Source organism: Ciconia boyciana, chromosome 1, assembly GCF_034638445.1.
Source record: "Ciconia boyciana chromosome 1, ASM3463844v1, whole genome shotgun sequence".
Classification (NCBI taxonomy): domain Eukaryota; kingdom Metazoa; phylum Chordata; class Aves; order Ciconiiformes; family Ciconiidae; genus Ciconia; species Ciconia boyciana.
The window spans coordinates 51,742,065-51,762,775 of record NC_132934.1 but is presented as its reverse complement, the minus strand read 5'-3'; the positions used below and the strand labels follow the sequence as shown (position 1 = coordinate 51,762,775).

The 20,711-nt window shown below is 38.7% G+C and overlaps 1 protein-coding gene across 2 annotated transcripts in view; it reads left to right on the top strand.

Moving 5' to 3' along the window:
* Positions 1-20,711, top strand: part of FGD6 (FYVE, RhoGEF and PH domain containing 6) — a 74,808-nt gene that overhangs the window by 49,773 nt on the left and 4,324 nt on the right. Inside the window, exons 10-21 of one of the 2 annotated variants that reach the window (XM_072865523.1) lie at positions 2,864-2,922; positions 3,034-3,105; positions 3,612-3,680; positions 5,338-5,421; positions 6,597-6,676; positions 11,782-11,884; positions 12,405-12,551; positions 13,413-13,515; positions 15,713-15,840; positions 16,584-16,712; positions 16,916-16,962; positions 19,028-19,165. In XM_072865523.1, the coding sequence (XP_072721624.1) occupies positions 2,864-2,922; positions 3,034-3,105; positions 3,612-3,680; positions 5,338-5,421; positions 6,597-6,676; positions 11,782-11,884; positions 12,405-12,551; positions 13,413-13,515; positions 15,713-15,840; positions 16,584-16,712; positions 16,916-16,921 (980 nt within the window). In that variant the 3' untranslated portion in view covers positions 16,922-16,962; positions 19,028-19,165. Of the gene's footprint in view, positions 1-2,863; positions 2,923-3,033; positions 3,106-3,611; positions 3,681-5,337; positions 5,422-6,596; positions 6,677-11,781; positions 11,885-12,404; positions 12,552-13,412; positions 13,516-15,712; positions 15,841-16,583; positions 16,713-16,915; positions 16,963-19,027; positions 19,177-20,711 lie in introns of those variants that run through there. The other variant, XM_072865516.1, reaches the window with a different exon arrangement.

The following is a 20,711-nucleotide window of genomic DNA, read 5'->3' as shown; positions in this document are numbered from 1 at the left end:
TAAGAGTGAAGTTCCACAGGCAGCTTAAGCAGATATTTTGGGCACTACTATTGAAAGAGACAGTTCTTGCATCTGTAGACCTTTCATGATAGGCAGTCTGGTCTACCAGCTGCTGACCCCCAGCTATGAGCCTTTCTGGCCTCCTCCTCTCTCCTTGTGCCAGGACAAGTGTTCGTATGGCAAGAGTGAAGAAGATCAAGGAGCTGCTCTGGGTTATATTTAACCTGAGGAGTTCTCCAGTTTGACTTGTCACAAGTTGCACAAACACAAGTGAATTCCACAAGTTTGCCTGCATGTGGGGGGGGAAAGAGACAAGAAGAAATGAGAAGGAATAGTTGGTGATGGAAGAGGACAGGACTACATGTTTCATGGTAGTTTGGGATTAAGCCGGTTTAACTTGAGTGTAGCAATGCAATGCACATTTAGACTGTTTGCTTCTTCCACGTGTGTGCCTCAGCAGTGCTAAAAATGCTCCCAGTCAATGTCTCCATTTCATTTGCATGAGGCCCTGTTACTTTAGTTCAGTCTCTTTAGTGACATTTGTGCAAGCCCGTTATCTTTAGAAGGGTTGTGCAGATGTAGTTGATTGGACTGCAGTAAATGAGTGCCTTCAATCACCCAAGTTTGCTTTCTTATAGCTTTGTCTGCTGATACAGTACCGTAAAATTTATGAGTAAATATCTTTCTTAGGACATTTAGACATATTTGTTTGAGTATATTGAAAATGTAAGCCAAAAATATTTTAAATTATGACTCTTTAAGAGATAGAAAAGTTTGTCTTGCACTTCTTATGGCTGTGAACAAACTAATGCTTGCACTGCACATTAAATAATTGACCATCTGAAAAGTGAGCAACTCAAATATATATTTTACTTTACATTTTCTTGTGATTTCTCCAGCTTCTGTGTTTTTTGTAGTTGTACCTTCCACAGTATTTTTCTCTCACTTCATACATCAAAGATAAAAGCAGAAGCTTAGTTATAACAACGGTGTTAATTTTATGCATTTGACATGTTTGATAATCTGTCTTTGAAACTGGGTAAGAAAAGAAAATCCAATCTTTACACACCAAGATCTTTCTTGTGATAATTAAGCTTAACTTAGTTCTGACTTTGCTTAGTTGTTAAATTCCAGGGGGAGGGGGGACGAAGACTAGGTTTGGTTATGGTTAGTATTCTTGGAAAAAAACCCAAACACCACAATTCTTCCTGCTGACCTTCATTTGAATACATTACTCCAGCTAAGTGGTATAAGAATTGGAATGTTCTTCCCTGCCAAAAACCACTTTGTTTATGGACTTTGACCCTATAGATTATTTTATGTTGTTGTTTAGACTCGTTTAGTCTTGGCTGTGTAAGTAGCCCTGAGATCCTGGAACTTTCCCTTCAATAACTAGCAAATTTTCTCTAACATTCTTCAATCTTTCTTGAAGTCAATTAGTAAAATTTTAAGTTTTTCATAGACATAATAGCTGATAGATGAAGGAAACTATAACAAAAAATGCAGGTACTCATTCCTGTCTTCATGAATTTAGCTAAATTTCCCTTTGTTTTCTTTCAAGCTGGGAGCTGGGGAGTGTTAGCTGGAGCAGCTCCAACATTTCCTAGTAGGAGACCACCAGCTATTTTTCAGCAGGCTCAGCTGACATCATGACATCTATATCTAAACTTAAATTTTGATCAAATGCTTGATATGTGCTATGCCTTTTCACTGTTTGACTCCTGTGCTTGCGTTGCCTTGGTTCATGAAAATCTTGAACAAAAATTCTCCTTAGATTGACTTAGGAGGAGCTTTTTGTTCGCACCTCAGTTTAGTTTCTTATATGGCTTCATGACCTTCTGAACCTTTCAGTTCAGAAAGCTGTATCTTTTAACGTGCCTTCTTTCTGAATATGAACTCAACAATAAGGGAAGTGTATACGTTCTACAGTACTAACACTCTAATGGTTATCTGGGAAAAAAAAAACCCAAGGCTTTGGTTTTACCTGGTTTGGTAGGCTTCTCTGTGGACTTTTAAGCAAATGTAGTTCCTTTATTTGAAGTGCCTGACTGCACTTCAGCTACTCAGAAGGTGCCAAGTGCTTTAGAGACTACATTTTATCAGAGCAGTTGTTCTAGCTTTCAATTAAATGAGTCTTTTTTTTTCTACTTAAGTAAACTACAGGTTTTTGGGTAAGATCCTTGGATGGGTTCTGTTTCATATACACTCACTGTTCAGTAAATTACATAATCCTTTTATGTAACCCCTTTTTGCAGTTACACCTCAGCATATATTACAGCCGAGCTGCTAGTTATTAAATATCAGTACTTAATAAAATCCCTTGTCTTTGGTAACTCTTCTCTTTCAGAGATTTTTTTTTTCTTCTAGTATTAAAAGTTTGAAATTTAGAAATTTGAACTTTATACTGTGACCTTGAGGAGCATCAAAACTAAAAGCAGAAGAAAGAAATCACAAATATTTGGATTATTTTTCTAGATAGTCTTCCATGACTGGCACTGGAGGCTGTTGTGTAAAATGGAAAAAACTTAATCTCTACATAGTCTCAATTAAAATGTTGTTAACTTTTCTGCTCTAAATAGAGACATTGAAATTAAAGTAAATATCTGTGTGATAAACTAGAATTTCATTTTGCTTGTGGACTGTTTTGATTAGCTGTAAGAAATTATTGACTTGCTAGGGCACACTTATTAAACCATGATCCAAAGGCTCTGGGACCTATGGGAAGTGCTCCTGAATGCAGTGACCGTACAGTTAGGTTGTTGAATCTTGACATGATGTGGAAGGGCAGTATTGTACCTGTGCTTTACATAATACCAATGCTAACTAGTCTGTATAACCAAAGCATCATTTCTTCATCCTTCAGATGCTCTAGCTGTTGTCATAGAAGTTGCAAACCATGCAAATGACATCATGAAGCAGGGAGTAAGTATTTTGACTTATGAAGCTGGTTGATTAAAGCTTTTTCACTCTCTCTTTTTTTTTTAGTCACAGATGCAAGGGCAATTACTTACCTTTTGCTTTTTCTCCCTGTAGGATAACTTTCAGAAACTCATGCAGATTCAGTACAGTTTAAATGGACACCATGAGATTGTACAGCCAGGAAGGGTAGGTCCTCCAGATGGCATTCAGCAGATTGCAGTAAAAGTGCAGCACAGATGATATGCAAGCAAAGTACTGAAGCTGGCATATACCAAGAAGAAAATGGTCCATCGCTTAATTACTCAGTTCTAACAGTCAAATGCTTATTGCCTCTCCATATGTGTGGGGTTTTTTTAAGCATTTATCTGATGAAAACTTACGATTTTTAGAATATGATTCTTTGCCAGATCTTGCAGGCAGGTTTTTTTCCTCAAGCTTGACTTTGTATGTGTCATGGTTTCGAGTGCAGCATGGAAAACTGTAATACAGCCATTCACACTCACTTTTAGAGAAACCTAAGGATGAACAGCCTTTCTCAGAAAGGGAACCTTGAATCTCAAAACTTCTGCAGCACTTCTAGTGTAGTAATAATAAAAATAATCATAATAATAATGATGATGAAAAAGTCAGCTCATTTGTATGGCTTGTGGCCTGAAAAGCTAGGTTTTGAATTGCTTGTTTTAATTTGCTAGGTCTTTCTGAAAGAGGGAACACTGATGAAGCTGTCCCGGAAGGTCATGCAGCCACGAATGTTTTTTCTGGTAAGATGCTGTGTATGTTGCTGTGTGCCTAACACTAGTGTAATTTTAAGTGGTTGAAACATTACACTGCAAATGTAAGTAACTAATAACTTCAGGTAGTGGGAAAAATTACCAATTGTTGCTGTTCTACTTGCTCAGTTCTAATTTAGAGAGATCATCTGTTGCATATGCACTGATTTTAATGGAAAACCATTTCTCACTAAAATTTACTGTTTTGAACAATGCTCATTTAAAATTTGAGTGCTTTTATGAGAAGATGTTATCTGTGGTAGTGCAAAAACTAAAACAGTTACTCCATCCCACTTAGCCATACCAGATCTTAAAACTTACAACTCCACCGCTCCTATCGCACCCTTCCCTTCCTCCTCCTCTCTCCCTTCCTCCTCCTCTCTCCTTCCCCTGCACAAGCCCGCTTGCATCCTGAGCGGAGCACTGGGCTGGAAGTTGAGTGCTGGGTTCTCTTCCTGTCTCTGCTACTGTTTTGTTTTGAAACTTCCTTGCATCTCTGAAGTTTCTGTTTCCACTTGAACCTTTTGTTTATCTCTTCTATTTAGATAGTAAAGCAACTGTTGCTGTGTGTAATTTGTGGCGTTACTGGTCCACAGCCCTGGCTGAAATCTGTCTTGTAGTTACTGTAGTACAAATAAGTATTTCCCTAGGCAGTCATGGAGTACGTATTCTAAGCTTGCAAGTGCCTGTCTTATGCTCTGGAGATGACTTTGTAGCATATAAAGCACTGAGATAACTGCAAATGATATCAGTTAAGGTAATACTCTCAAAAATCTGGTGCTATCTCGAGCTGGACTTCCCAAATCAGATGTTTCTCATTTGAGTCGCTCTAACTCAGATTTTCTTTTTGTTTTTTGGGGTGGTGGTTTGGTTTTTTGCGGGGTTTTTTTAGATATAAAAGGTGCAGGTTAGCGTTTATACCTTTAGACACTTAAGCAGTGATTTTTCCATGGATCATGTTGTGAAGATTTAGTAAGGCTTGTGAAACATTGTTATTTTGCAAAGAATCTCGTAGCAAAGACTTCTGAGACAGTTCAGTTTTCTGGTCTGTGTTTGTGCAGTAAATGAAGTTTGGATCCATGTGTTGAACAACACAGAAAACAAAACAAAAAAATCTTAATAGCTGTTCAGTAAGTGCACCGAATGAAGCCAAGTCTAGTAGAACAGGAAATAAACAGTAGATGCACATTTAAACTGGTAAAATTCACATAGTACATATGGATAAGTTTGTCATTATAATCATAAATTGCTAATCTTAATTCTGCTCTCTCCAAGTTTCTGCAATGTTTTGCTTTGTTTGAATAGTTAATTCTAATATCCTTTAAAAGTAGTTTGTTATACAATATAGCTGTGTACGAGAAACATTTTTGTCCTTTTTGACAGCTTGCTCTTTGACATCCGTGCGCTGTTTACTCATGTGCCAAATATATATTTACACAAGGAGGATATAAATAGACACCTATTGTTATCTAAATTCATAAATGAAAATGTTTCTTGGATTCTAAGTGGAATAATAGGAAGTAGAAGATGCCTTCTGGACAGTTGGTCTCAGTGCTGTATGAGTTCTGTACTTCCAGTAAAATGCATCTGAAATTGTGTGTCTCTAAACAGTCTTTAGTCATTAAAAAGCATTCCTTCTGTATTACAGTTCAATGATGCCCTGTTGTATACTACTCCAGTTCAGTCAGGGATGTATAAACTCAACAACATGCTGTCATTGGCTGGAATGAAGGTAAGTCACTTGTTAAAATTAGTCTTTCTCCAAATCTATTTAAACTCAGGCCTTCAAATTTTCAAAATGCAACTATGTTTATTGTTGGAAGAAGATACTAAAGATGCTTATGTTCCAGGGAAATCCTACAGGCTTAACGTTTCTTGCATAATATGGCCTGTGGGATTGCTACCTAGGTTTCCCTAAAAAACTCCATTGCCACAGGATCATCTTGCCTGCATTTCACCCGGTATTGTCCTACTCTGAAGTAGTCTGCCTACTTATTTTTTGTATTGTATTTTGTTTGGACTGCCTCACTTTTGCCATGTAACTGCTTTTTATTGCCCACACCCAGAGATGAGGCATCTCTGCCTGATAAGCTTCTGGTGGATCAAATCTCCATGGTTTATAGGGATCTGCTAACTGTGAGGGAAGGGATGGCTTCTGTTTCTGAGCCTTTGTGAAAAGCATCAAAGTTAAGCCTGGAGCCCCTCTGGGTAGTGATAAGGGATATGCACGCCATATACATTGACATGGTCTCTGACATGACAGTGCGAACAACAAACCATCGCCTCAGGAATCAAGTAGCTTGTCTCTGGTCCTGTCAGAGAAAAGCACCAAGTCCAGATGCAGTGCAGATCTGGTGCCCAGGTCCAAGCTTTTGCAGGCAGAGCTGCAAAATCTTTTCTGCCAGCAGCTGTCCCATGGTGGCTCAGAACCACTCTTAACTTTTAAACCTCTCTCTGTTTGAAACTTGGTAGCTGAGAAGGATCAGCAGGGTGGTCCAGCCCTTGGGGGTACAGGGCAGATGCCCACTCTGGGTACACCAGTAGGCTACCTCTTGTCCTGCAGCAGCAGCAGGGCCTTTTTTTGCCCAGTTGCAGGAGGTTCTTAGAGGGCAACAGGCTTGGGCACATTGAAGCACAGCGGGAGGTGCCTGATAGCTCTTGAGCTTCATTCCCCTGCACATCTCCAGTGTTTGTATGGGGCCACAGTGAAATAAAATGGTGGGCTGCATGTAATCTTACTGTAGCTGGGCCCTCTGGACTGGTGTATGATCTCCTACTTTTGAGATTTTTCTCTCCAATGTACCCCTTCTGCAATAAAAATGCAAGAGATCTTACAGTAAGTAAAACTAAAGCAACTGTAAAAGTACTGTTTCAGTTTGAATGTCAAGTTTTCTCTCTCAACTGAAGGTTAAAAAGCCAACCCAGGAAGCATATCAGAATGAACTGAACATTGAAAGCGTAGAGAGATCCTTCATTCTTTCAGCAAGGTAAGTCTTACAAATGAATAATGATTTAAAAACCATGTGATTTTAAACAGGCCACGTAAGCTTTTTATAGCTTATTTTGCACTTACGTAATGAAAAGTTACCCTTGGCTAGAGTAATTACAGAATAGAGGGAGTGACAGATGGGTTTCTGAAAATAAGGTAGGCTTTGTTCTAATTTACTTTTGTTCACATTCAAAATCTGATTTTGAAAATTTAAGTTTATTTTTAAATGGGCTGGCAGAAAGAAAGCCTGGTCACATGTAAGAAGTTTCACAGGTACCATATGAATTTGTAGTCTCTAATACAGTTCACCTTGATTTGTAAGGAAGACTGCCCATTGTGAAGTGATGGATAGAAGCACAAAAGCTATAGTAAATGTGGCTGGTATTTGAGCAATTTGGGCTTAAGGCTGCAGCTGGTAGGGGTTCTGCTGTCCTCAGGACAGTTAACTGTTAATCAGAGTGAATAAAACTCTTGCTTGGTTCCTCCTTTTCACCTTAGCTACACGTTCAGAAACTTTAAGTAAATTGAGATGTTATCCTCTCACTGCCTTTCCTTGAGAGGAACAAGAATTAAAATTGTTTCAATTAAATTAACTTTAGGCTTTGCTTTTCAGTATTTTTTGTTCTTCCAAAGTTACTGATAATGCGCCGTCAGTGTGTTAACAGGACAGGATATGAAGCACCACAATACATTTTGATATTATTATTGGTAACCGATATAAATTGGAAGAAGTCATCCTGGTCTTCTAGCTAAAATAACAGTGTAATTGAAACAAGAAATGCATCTCAGTGAACCTGAAATTATGGAAATAGCAGCAATTACTGGAATGGTGCTTGTCTTCACCAGAAAACAAAATTCTCCATGTAGCAGCAAAAGGATACATGGCCACTAAACCAGAGCAGCTCTGGTCTGCCTTCACCGAGATGCCTTTAGGAAAGACCTGGTTTTTGTGGATTGTTGTTTTTACTGTGTTTGAGTTGGAGTTTTATATGTTCTGACATTTGTGACAGTGCTGATGCCAATGAAGACAGGCATGTTTTCTCTTTAGTTTAGCAAAGCTGAGCAAGGGCAGACTGCTTCTTTTTGTGTGACCTTGTAAATACTGACATGAGGATGTCTGCACAAAAGATAGCAGTATCTCTAGCTGAGGGGTAGACCAAGGCTAACCTTGTCAAAGTAGCCAAAGGAAGTAGCTCAATTGCCTGAGTAGTAGTTATTTGTAACAACAGACTTGAAAGGAGTGTTTTTGTATTTTTTCAACAAATTTAAATGTTTCTTATGGTTGTCTTGCACATTGGGGAAAAAAGATGCATTTCACAGTTTAGGGTATGATTCTGCTCCAGTAGAATATGAGTAGGTCTGTGCTGCTTAGGTGCCTTGGTGACTGGGTGTCACACAGATACATGAAGACATTTATGGGATTGCAGTAGGCAATGTGGATTTATCTCTGCTTGACTTTAAAAACAGCATTTCACTTTTAATTCAGTCATTTTAAAAAATTGTAAAAAATCACTGGAACTTGTGAAAAGATCATCATCTTGAAATACAACCTACCTATTTTCCACAAAACAGGATAGAGTTTTCTTTTTGAGGAACTGATTAAGTGGTAGATTAAAAGCAACTCCTGTGAAATACATGCTGGTCCATAGGGAAAAACCCCTATATATAACATTCTCATCAAATTGGGCAGAGTTTGTGACGTGCTTTTGTCTTGACCTTGAAATTACTGGAATTACCCTCACATTACCAACTAAAGCTGCTCTGATTTGCTCTTTCTTTTTTAGCATTGTTGGTCTTGCATCTTTGGAGAGCGTTCAGCTCTGTTACTTTTATACTTGCTGGAAGCTATGTGTGTGCAAGAACCCTAAGTTACACAACAGTGACAGAGAGAGGTTGCATTTGCTTGGGATGAAGGAGGTGCTGGGGGCCCCATGCGTAAATTAGGATTTTCAGATTGTTACCTGTCTGTAAGCAAGGCCTAGGTCCGTTGTGGTGTAGGAGGGAAACAAGTGAAAAACTACCAGCAATAGGTGCTTGCATATATTTTTCCCCCAATTAATTATATTGTTCCTATTGATAAATATCCTGGATGTGAAGAGAATCGGTATCTGGTCAGTACAGACTTCATCTTCCTTTTAATGAGACCTCATTCTAACAACTTCTTGGCCTCTATGTGGTAAAAATCTCAATTACAAAACTGTTCAAATTAATCTTACAGACACTGGAGACAAATTTGACTTCTGTGTTTTTTCAAATAATAAGCATTATGTGCACCAACAAAGAGATGCTGAAATGATCCTGGGGGCAGAGACAGGGAGGGGAGCAATTAAGCTGGTGAAAAATTGCTAGTAATAAAATGTAAGCCAGTTAATAACTGAAGTATAGATTAATGCCTAGACAAGAGTCTTTGTCGCTTCAGTTTTAGTTTTACTGACTGCATTAGTATTCTGCTTTATCTAGTCTGGATTGAGGTTTCAGTTTTCCTGGGATATCTGTAGGGAATGTGTATTGTTTTACATGGTACAATGCAGTATTGTACTAGAAATCTCTTAATCAGAGAAACGAGTTAGCGCATCTGCACGATACAGCACTGTGCAGAAGTAAAGCTTTGGTCCTGAAAACAATAGTCGTGCCAGCCTGACGTGGTCTGAGGCCAGCTGGCCCCGTCCCCCTCAGTAAGGCTAGCGAAGAGCCACCCCAGGCAGACATAGCTGCATCGCCTCCCCTGACATTAAGGACAGCTCATGCAAGGCTAGCTGAGCTGAGAGAGGTGCCCAAAGGCTCTGATCCTGGAAACAACAGGGACATACTTCTGTGAGCCCTCCTGGGACCACCGAGCTGCTTACTCCATTGGGCAGCTGCGGTATGTGGTCCTAGCACACGTGTTTGCAAAACAACAATTGCTGGGGCTCTCTGCAGTCCATTTAAAAGTTTTCTGCTGTTTTGTTAAATAAAATATTAAACTTTTAAAAAAAAATTAAAAAACCCTAGGAAAACCTTGCCATTTCAGTCAATAAAACAGCTTTTGGAAGTATGCAACAAATACTGGACTTGCAGTGAGGGAGGTGGTGGGGCTGTGCAGCTGTGGGGGAGGGCTGGGAGTGACAGCAGAAGAAACACTGCCTATTTTGCTGCAGCAAACCATTACATCAATTCAGTTGCTGATGGCACCGCCTTTGCTCTTAAGTTCCAAAGGATTGTAAACAACCCTAAAGGCTAGCACTAGCAAACCTTCCAAGTGCGAGCTCCCTAGTGAAATATTAGGGTGTAAGCCATGTAGCTCATTGTGCGAGCAGCCCTGTATGTAGCAATCCCCACATGATGGGGGATGCGTAATCTCCAAAAACTGGGCCAACTTTAAATTTAATTATTTAATATAGTTTTAGGAACCTAATTAAATGTAACTAGATTTTGAAAAAGCCAAAGGAGTTGATTAGAGTTATGAATGTTACGTAGCTAATGCAGACCAGTTGCTCTTACCGGGTGAGGAAGCAAAGGTAAACAAACTGAACTAAATGTTCCGCTCAGAGTGTGAGATATTGGGACAGACAATAATACATTGCTTTTCCCTTGCTTGTATCTTACTTCCTCTCCTTTTGTTGTGATTTCGTTGCTGTGTGCGCTAGATCGGTTTTTTCCCTGGTGCCTCACAGGCTTCCCCCATGTTTACCTTACCAGATTTGTCCTCTCTGATTCTGTTTAGTACTCAATTTCATCCAGTTCAAAACCCCGACTCAAAGTATTTTCCTTAAATGTTCAAAGATGATCAAAGCTTCCAAATTCACCTACAAAAGCCATTGAACAATAATTGGTGTTGCAGCGTAATTTGGGTAAACCATTGCTTTCCTTGTCCCTAACTTTCCTTTATATATTCATCATGTTCAATTGCTTGGTTTAAACAATTTATTTGATACTATTTAAGAAGTGAGGAATAAAAAAAATGTTGGTAGTAGATACTGGTTTAAATTTTAGAAGCCCTTTTAAAGCTGCCAAGGCATCTTAAACAAGCGGTCTAGCTGTTCCTCTGCCACAAAACTGCTTCTTCCTTCCTCAGAGCACCCTCCATGGTGCTGGCACAAGTAGTTGTTCAGCTGCATGATGAACCCAGTTGGTAAATTGATCCAGAGGAAGGGCAGGTCCATGGCTTGCTTTAACATGGATTTGTTTCCCAGTCCACCCCACTGCACTTACAGCCCACTGTGCAGCCATGTGTGTTCTGGCACAAGGGAGAAAATACGACTTAATGGCCAAGAGGGAGTATGGTAGGCTGCCCTGTGCGGCAGCAGCAGCGTGGATTTATATTGTATGAAAGTAGCGTGCTCAGGAAGTGCTTTGGCATTGCGCGTAATCCAGTATAGCTGCAGGCTCCTGCTGTGCCAGACGCTCCTTGTTCTCCCTGCTCCCGGAGCCATGCCACTTCAGCCTAATGCTTTCCCTGCACTTGATTAGTGATCCACCAGCTGTGGGATAAAGAGATACAGTAAGCTCATCTGTTTATCTCTTTGGGTTAGCTAATCCGATGGAAAAAAATTGGAAAAAAAGCATTATTTCAAAGCAGCATGACCTGGTAGGAGCAAACAGTCAGGAGCACAATGCTGGGGAAGAGACAGCGTATTTTTTTCTGACAGAAGCTTGGGGTTGGGTATAACAAACTGCACCCTGAGACAGCACGAAGGGGGGAAAAACGGCTTACTGAAATTTCAGAGTCCCTCTCAAGAGGGAGGGCCCATGCCTTTGTTCTGGGAGCACCATTTACACCAGTGTTACTCAGGCTATTCAAGGGTCCAGGGAGAAGGGGGAGGCAAGGACATAGAAGCCTTGACACAATCACAGGGTGTTTTGGAAGGAGGAAAAGGGAGAGAGGGAATCCACATTATAACAACACAGAAATCTTTTTTAGTATTAATCAACACAAATAACTGACACCATGCAGACAGTTAAAATAATGCCAGTTTCGGTAGGAACTAGAGACGGTCTATAAAACTGAAATGGCAAGAGAGTTAAGTCAATGTGTAATAAAGCTAATGGAATTCTAATCAACACTTGCTTCTTAGTTTTAAATGTTAATAATAATAAATTGATTTTTTTTTTTTACTCCAACAGTTCTGCTACAGAAAGAGATGAGTGGTTAGAAGCTATCTCCAAGTCAATTGAAGAATATACAAAAAAGAGAATCACATTTAATCCTAGCAAAAGTCTTGAAGAGGTATATCACAACATTATTGTTGGTTTGTTCCCTTTTTGAATATAAAGTTTCTTTGCAGGTGTTTAGAGAAACAAGAGGCATTCCATGATAAATAATAGAGCAGGATGGTAAATGATAAGTGAACAGATGATGGAACAGACTGATATTTCATAATGTTATCTACTTCATAAATTTAAAATTATTTTATTCCAAAAAACCCAAACCAGCTTTCTCAATTCTCTTGGTAATCTTGTGAACAGAAAGATGAAATGAAAAGATTTTAAAATATAGCAGCTGTTGATATAAATAGGCTGGTAAAGCTTGAAAGTCACACAGCCTTTTTGAACTGATTTAAATGCAGCTCTGTCTTCAGGCTTGCATTATAACGGACACTGATGAAATACTAGATAATATTTAAGACCATGACGATTTATCGGAGAAGGCTTTCCAATGTAATTAAGAGTTAACCTATAATCACTGATAATTATTAATCCTATTTCTCATCACTGAATGTAATGGTATTCTGCCTGTGTTCTCTCAGGCAGATCCAGAGAAACAGGAAGAAGATAGTCCGCTGGGATCAAAGGCTCCAATCTGGATCCCTGATACTAGAGCCACTATGTGCATGATCTGTACAAGTGAATTCACGTTGACGTGGAGAAGGCATCACTGCAGGGCATGTGGAAAGGTTGGGCAATTTCATGATTACCTTTTCAGTTAGTCATTCAGGTTCCTTGTGTGACAAATACAGATGGAGCCTGATTGCACCTGAACAACTCTTTTAAGGGAACACTGAACTACGACACAATTATATGGATTAAAACCAACACATTGGGTTGGGGTTTTTTTGTTTGTTTGTTTGTGGGTTTTTTTTAGAATAAGATGTTATGACAGACCGGTGGCCAACCTTTTAACCTGTTACATGTTTCTTATTTTGCATTTTGGAGTACTATTTATGGTTGTCTTCTGCTTCTGCAGTTACATAGTACAAACAAAGAATGTTAGCTGAAATGAGAAAAATATCTTCCTCACTAATTTTCATAAGATAAATAATGATTTTGGTTTTAAGTTAGTACCAAACTTATTTTATTTTTAACACTTATGAAAGGTATATCTAATAAAAGTTTATTTTTCTTGTTTTAATCAAGTGTTTTAATCAGAATTCAATGCAGTTGAGATATCTGTGTTGTGGAGAAATTGTCAAGAGAGCAATGACTATTTTTAGTTATTTCTTTAAAAGCTTATAATTTAAACAGTTCAGTAACACAGTAGGCTTATTCTACTTTTCATGGATTGTTAACATTAGCTTATTGACTTGTGTAATTCAGGGATTTTTTTCTGTTTAAATTTTTATCATTTAGAGGAGGAAAGAACAGCATGTTGAACATAAGGACATAAGGAAAAGCCAAGATTTTAAACCATTTTCAATGTAAAATATCACCTATTTCAGGTTCTGTTATGGGATTAACAGTACTGAAGTGAACGTCTCTGAGCATTTGGTGATTTACAGGTGCACATCATGCACAATAATGCTTTTATCTGTTTGCAGATTGTCTGTCAAGCTTGTTCATCAAATAAACATGGTTTAGACTATATGAAAAACCAGCCAGCAAGAGTATGTGATCATTGTTTCAGGGAGCTACAGAAACAAGGTAAAGAAAATCTGCACAAATCGTCTGTCTTATTTTTGTGGCCCTTATTAACATGGTATGTCTGTGCCTCATCTTTACTGCTGGGTTCAAGTGCCTAATTCTGCTATAGCCTGAAAAATAATAGGCATAGAATCATGGAATCATTTAGGTTGGAAAGGACCTTTAAGATCATGGAGTCCAGCTGTTAACCTAACACTGCCAAGTCCACCACTGAACCATGTCCCTAAGCGCCACATCTACACATCTTTTAAATACCTTCGGGGATGGTGACTCTACCACTTCCCTGAGCAGCCTGTTCCAGTGCCTGACAACCCTTTCGGTGAAGAAATTTTTCCTAATTCGAATCTAAAGGCATCTGAGGTTATAAGAGCCCAAACAAGTTTCTGTGGAGTAAGTTAGGAAGTGAATTTGCAATACACTGGCACTTCCTTCCAGAAACATGCATGCATTTGCGCTATGATAATGACATGTATCTTATGCTGCTTTCATTTTGAGATAACTAGTGTTACATTGCTTTTCATTAATCACAGGGTACAAGTGTATGTTAAAGTCCTTGCAGCTTATCATGACCTCCCAGTGGGTTCACGTGAACTTTTATTCTCTGTAACTTGTATGCCTGTAAACTTCATTTTTGCCAGCTAAGCTGCTGAGATAGCTGAAGTTCTTGGCCTCTATAACAACATATGCCTTCATCTTACTGAAGCTGAGTCTCTTCAGTCTCAAGCCTTGGCTCATCTGGAATTCAAGACATTGGCATATCTGCACCTCAGTTCTGAGGGCAAACTCTTCATGGTTGCCTATCGCACACTGGCAACATGGATTTCAATGTAAAACACCATCACTAGAGCTATTTTCATTGAAACACTTCCAGAGAACGTGGTACTACTGATGCGTGGTGGTAATAACGTTTGCTTAGAGAGGAGATTGAGTCAGTTTCCTTCTCATCCTGAGGGAACTCAAATCCATCTCTTTGAAGGAGCTTCATATCATTATGCAGAAATGAATGTAAAATCAACAGGTGCACCTCCCAGTGAGGTGGGAATCCAGTCCCATCTCACAAGACTTGCTCTGAATTCTTTCCAAAGACTAGTTTAAAATACAGAAATGAGCCATAAGCATGGACTGAAACAGTTTGCTGCCCTTCCCTCTGGCAGAGGCTCCAGTTTGACACAAGCTCTCTAGGGTATGAGGAAATCTGTGATGCCCCAGTGAAATAATCAAGCTATGGCTTCCAGCGTGCTGAGAGTGGCATTTGTCATGGGGATGTGGAAAGCAGCGTTAACAACCCTTGGAAGTGGTGGTGGGAGCCTGCAATGATGGGGAAGATGGATTGCCTGGACCACCTGCAGGTCTCTGCATTGGGCACTAGAGGCTGCTGTGCTGCAGGCAATTGCAGGTGCTTGTAGCTAGGAAAAGAGATGCAGAGCAGGTGTGGTACAGCTGGCAATCCAATTATTCTCCTGCTCTGCTCATTATTTTCAGAGCCTCACCGTGTTCAGGGCAACTCTAGAAGCAGAGGTAATAAAGCTTAGGGCAGCCCTACTCCTTCCAGGCTGGGCTGGGAAATAGTGGTGGGTGTTGCTAGAAAACAGGGTTTTAAAGGGGTGAAGTGTTGCAGAAGTCTTCCAAGAGAGATGAAGGAACTGCCTGCGGCAGGGGAGAAAGACAGCACGTGCTCTGGAGATGGGAATCTCTAGAAGTGTGTGTGTGATGGCATGATGCTGGAAGAGGAGCCCTAAAGCATCCATACTGAAAAAAGCTGAGAAGATAACAGATGTATGGAATTGAAGGACAGAGTTGGGGAACAGAGGTAAAGCACAGACTGAACTGCAGAGGACAGCTCTAAAAATTCAGTGTGGTTTTTAAGACCTAATTTTCACCCTGCTTATGGGCAAAGGTAGTTCAACATCAGGAAAATAGACTTTGAAAACAAACAAGACCAACCATTTAGTTTTAAATTTCTTGAGTTTTGTTAGTCTGATTGTGATTTGGGGGATTCTAACTTACGGTGTTGATGATAATACTGAAAAGTTAATTCAACACTGAATTTAATGTGATTAGGTGTTACTATTGAAACACTGTAATCGGAATAAGAATGTCAGCTGTTTATGAGAGAAAAAAAAAAAAGTCCAAGAATCATTGCCTGTGTTTAGTCATCTGTGACCTGAAAGCAATATATTCATCCTGTGCATTTTAGATAACCAGTGCACTCCTAAGAGCGGATCCCCAGTCAACCATAAATCTCCATCAAGTGCCTTGTCTACAGTATTACATAGTATTCCCTCTGGAAGAAAGCAGAAAAAAATTCCTGCAGCCCTCAAAGAAGTAAGTGCTTTATTGGTCTAAAGTAATGCCTTGTTGGTATTATATCATCTATATTAACAATGAAAAAAATAATTCTGTATTTTAGGCATCTTGTCTAGAATCAAACATTGAAATTGGCCTGTAACAGTGGTTTGGGCCTTAGTTTTATATAGGCAGGGACCTGAAATATGAAGCAGTGTATAAACTGCATAAATACCTGCGAGACTGTGATTCAGAGAGTCAGAGTTGTAATTTCTTTCTTGCTTCCCTGTGTTTCAAGGAATTGTGATTTACCTCTGTACCATCAGTCAGTGAGAATACTCCTACACCAGCTCAGCTCTTTGCTTATGATTAGGAAAGGTAGAGCTAAACTCTGCCTACCTACACTGGAGGTCTTGGGAATGGGAGGAAGTAATTTTTCCTCTTATATAGGAACATGTGTTCTGCAGCTGTATGTTGTCCTCAGTGTTTCAGCCCTCTCTTGTCCTGTTGCATCCAATTTAAGTTCCAACCCTTAGTGACTGCAGAAACCTCTCTTCCAGACCAGATAGATGGTGGCAGACAGAATCATTTTTCTTTCAGCCGTCCGAGTTAATTAGCAACATTAACTTGAGATCAGGTAAGAATTTGAGTCTTTGACAGGACAGGGCTCTGAAGATCTGTTTTAAAAAAAAAGCTGTACTGCGAAAACCTGGACAGATGCATACATACTCTTGGGGTTGGTTTGTTGTTTTTTGTTTTGTTTTGTTTTTTTCTCTCTTCAGGTTTCAGCAAATACAGAAGACTCTACAATGAGTGGTTACCTACACAGATCTAAGGGCAGTAAGAAACCATGGAAACACCTATGGTTTGTTATAAAAAATAAGGTGCTATACACATATGCTGCTAGTGAGGTAAGAGACTACATATTAGAAATCAAATATACAATGATAATACTGTCTTTGTAACAAAGTTGTTTATTTTTATGATCTAGAAACAAGCTATAAAATTAGATCACCTTACAGCAATTGATCTGATTGTGATGTAGTATTTTGAAAAGGCCCAGTGAGCTTGGTACCATAATACGCTGATATAGCTACGCTGTTTCTGATTCCAGACCTAGCTTTGAGTACCTCTGCACTGCACACCATTGCACAGTTGTAGGTATGTTCTGAGTCAGTTGAATACATGGGGGTCTGTTTGGATGCATCAACTGGACTAGTGGCAAAGCCAACATTATAAAAGCATCTCTAAGTATCTTGTTCTGCAGTTCCATAAGGTATTTTGAATGCTTGGAGAATGAGCAAACTAAGTCTCTTTACTTCTCCTCGAACTGTTGTCTTCAGCCTGGAGTTATGCATCTTATCTAATGGCATTTGCTTTTTTTATTTAGAATGTGTAGTCCTATTGCAGTGTGGTATAATCTCTAACCTATATATAAGCTCTGCACATCGCAGTGTGTGCTGAGGATGTAGTTTTATTGCATCTTATAATGTTTTGCAGCATATATAGATGTATTGTAGCACTGGAAGATCTTGGGTTTTGCTTTTTTTATTGTATGTTATAGTCTTCTAATAGCTTTCAAGAGCAAATATCCAAAGCATCTGCTTAAAGGTATTGCTATCTCTTTCAAAATGTAAGGCCCAGCCTATCCTGACTGTGTAAAGAATTACCCTTCTTCACCCCCATTCTGGTGTGTTTCCTGGTTTGCGCTCAGATTTGTTCCTGGGTTGTTCCTGCTGTAGTGCCAACCTTTATTTTAGAACTTCTGAATTATGTCCAAAACCTGTGATGTTATTTCCACCACAGCCTTGGGCAATAGTAAAAAAACCCAAGTAGTTCTAAAAATATCTTAAATAATTATGTACAAAACAATTACTTTTGCAGAGATTTGAAAAATATTTTAGAGCATTGTGTCTTTTCTGGCAGTTGCAAAGGAGACTTTGGCAACTATAAAGAAAGGCATATTAATCTGTGACAGTGACCTTAAATTTTCTTTTGCTTGGCTTCCTCTAAGATATCAGCCTTCCAGAGTAGCTTCAGTTTGCAGCTCGCAATCACAAAATTAACTCTTTCCTGTTTTCTTTAAAATAAGGAATATCTGTCCTTATTTTTCATTGATGAGCCATTGCAGGAGACATTGTTTAGAGAGTCTCACAGGAAGGTCCAGTGTGGCCTTAGCCAGGAAACCCCACTTAAGGTACTTATATTAATTCCAAGTGATATAAAGATTAGTGGCAAAAAGACCACTTATTAGTGGTACAAAGACCTAAGATAGTAAAACAGGTTGCTAAGCCTTACTTGACTGTTTTCCAATATCAAGAAATGCTGCTTTCACAGGATACTCTTGTATCTTCTTCACCTGATGTGTCAGTGTTTATGTACATTCTTTACTTATTTTTTCTATCCAGAAGCATTGCAGGACCCTGCCTAGTTACAAAACACTGTTTTGGAATTTGCACAGGACGAAAATACTTTTATTTTTTTTCCTTCCAAAAACACTGTGTGTTGTATTTATTAATTAAAAGACAAGTATAAATAAAGGAAGTAATTGAGTTGCATGAGGAAGGGAAAAGGTTGCCTTTTTAGCCAGGTTTTGAAATTAAATGACGAGAGTAAAAAGGTGCAGCTTCTCTTGCTACTCTTTCCTAGCCAACCACTTGTGAACACTCACCAACCTTTTTTCCGATCCTGTTAATTTTCAGCAACAGAAAGCAAAATAAGTTTAGCCATCAAAAGTATTTGGAGTATGACTCCAGTGCTTGAGTACATAGGTTACATCCATAGCTCCTCCTTTTAGCATACTCAGTGCAGCGATTAGCATCCCATATCACTTTCAAGACATGAAAACTCACCAGTAAGGTTGTTGGAGAGAGCACTGGGCTAGATGGACCTTTGGTCTGCTGCCAGGTGGTAGTCCATCTTTTGATACAAGAAGTCTTTACCAGGTAGAACGATGAGACTATACAGTGAAAGACAAGGTAGATGTTATCAGGGAAATAAAAAGAGGAACAGCGATGTTGAAGTCTACGAGGTTTTGTTATTTCCTGCCCCTGATTCATGCATGGAGACTATAAAAAGCGGCATTTTGTGCATGACTATTTGTAACAACTTTTTTGTTTTATAATCTGTTGCAATGGTATGGTGCATGAGTAAAGTCTAAATGCATTCCTTGGTATGTCTTACGAGCTCTAATTTTGTCTTGTTTGCCTTTTTCCCCGTAAAATAGGATGTGGCAGCATTAGAGAGCCAGCCTTTACTTGGATTTACAGTCAGTGAAGTAAAAGATGAAAACTCAGAGTCTAGAGTGTTCCATTTACTGCACAAAAACACTTTATTTTACATATTCAAAGCAGATGATCCCCATTCAGCTCAAAAGTAAGAAACTATTTGAATTCATTTCTGTTACTTTTTTCTAGAAAATGTTTCAGAAGTCATGAATGTTAATATTCACAGATTAGCATATGTACAAAAGATGCATAATATATAATATGTAAATAAAACTTTTAAGTTACTTAAACACAAGGTCCTGGTTTCATTAGGGCTTCTGAAATGCTTTAAATGAAGAAGTAGACTGTCCTCTGCAAAAGAATGAATGTAGGACAACGGAAAAGTCTAAGATAAAATAAGAAGTCTTCCTCTTTCCTAGGCCACTCCTCTATCCCTGGTCCGCTCAAGTGAAAATTGAATGTTACCTTTGGAGAAATCCAGAAAATGTGTTTTAAGAATTAACTGATGTGTCCCCTTTTTATTTCCAGCTGTAAATTTTAGTTCTTTTTAATGAATATACAGCAGTGAAAAATAAAGCAAACCCTAAAAAGTAAGGGACAGAAGTTTGAAGTGTGTGTGCAGATGTGCATGAGCACCTAGGCACGCTTAGTATGTTCGGACCAAAAGCTTGAATTCAAAGAACACTCACACAAGCTGTTTCATTTCAAGTCCTGCTGATGTGTCTGAGTTTGGAGTCATATTGATGGATTTATGGACTGTGTGTGTTTTATATAAAATAACCTAGAAGCTTGGTCATTAATCAGTAGAAAACATTTGCTATATGAATCATGGAGTAAACCAGAAATGAGCATGGAAGCAATACATTTAAGTTATCTTGCCTACATGCCTAGCTTATCTGACTGGTTTCACTGCAGTTTTCCCAAATGAATTTTACATTAATAAAATAGATTTCATGCTCTACCTAGTCCATTATTAATACTTAAGCATTCAAATGGCTGCAGGTATAGTTTTGTGCAAATAGGGATATTCTAAAAAACAGTACCCAGGGCTACTGAAAATTTTGAACAGCTGAGAACGTGCTTAATGACATTTCTCTACACACAAAATCTGTAAGTCTTTATTTGATTTTTGGGGGTATTTTGTCTTGCAGATGCACACAAATGTTTCCTTGTTAATTAAGATAGTATTCTCTTGTTTCTACTGTGTCCTCATTTGTACTATATAAAACAAAACTAAAAAAATCTAAGGCATTCAATAACTTTGTTTTCCTATTCAGACAGTGGCTTTTGTCATTAGTACGAAAACTTGAATTTGGACATATGCTATTTTACTGAGGCTAGGAATAACGTTAAGTACTTTAAATTGCAAGCTTTCTCCAAGTATTTAATATCCTTAGGAGATTTATGCTGAACCTCCAGAATAAATGCTGCTTTGATAGCATTAAAAGAAAAACAAAGAATGTGCTGTTGGCCTGTTTGCATCAGTGGGCACTATTTTTTTTTTCTGTTAGGGACAAAGAAATATCTGATATTTATGTAAGCGCAGTAATAAATTTTAACAGATGTTTATTTTTTGATGAGCTTTTAAATTTGTTAGTCCAGTACCATGTTCAATGCTTAAGCTGTTCATGAATTTGTTGTATTTGTATTCCATTTTAGTTATTTTTAATGAATATATGGCTG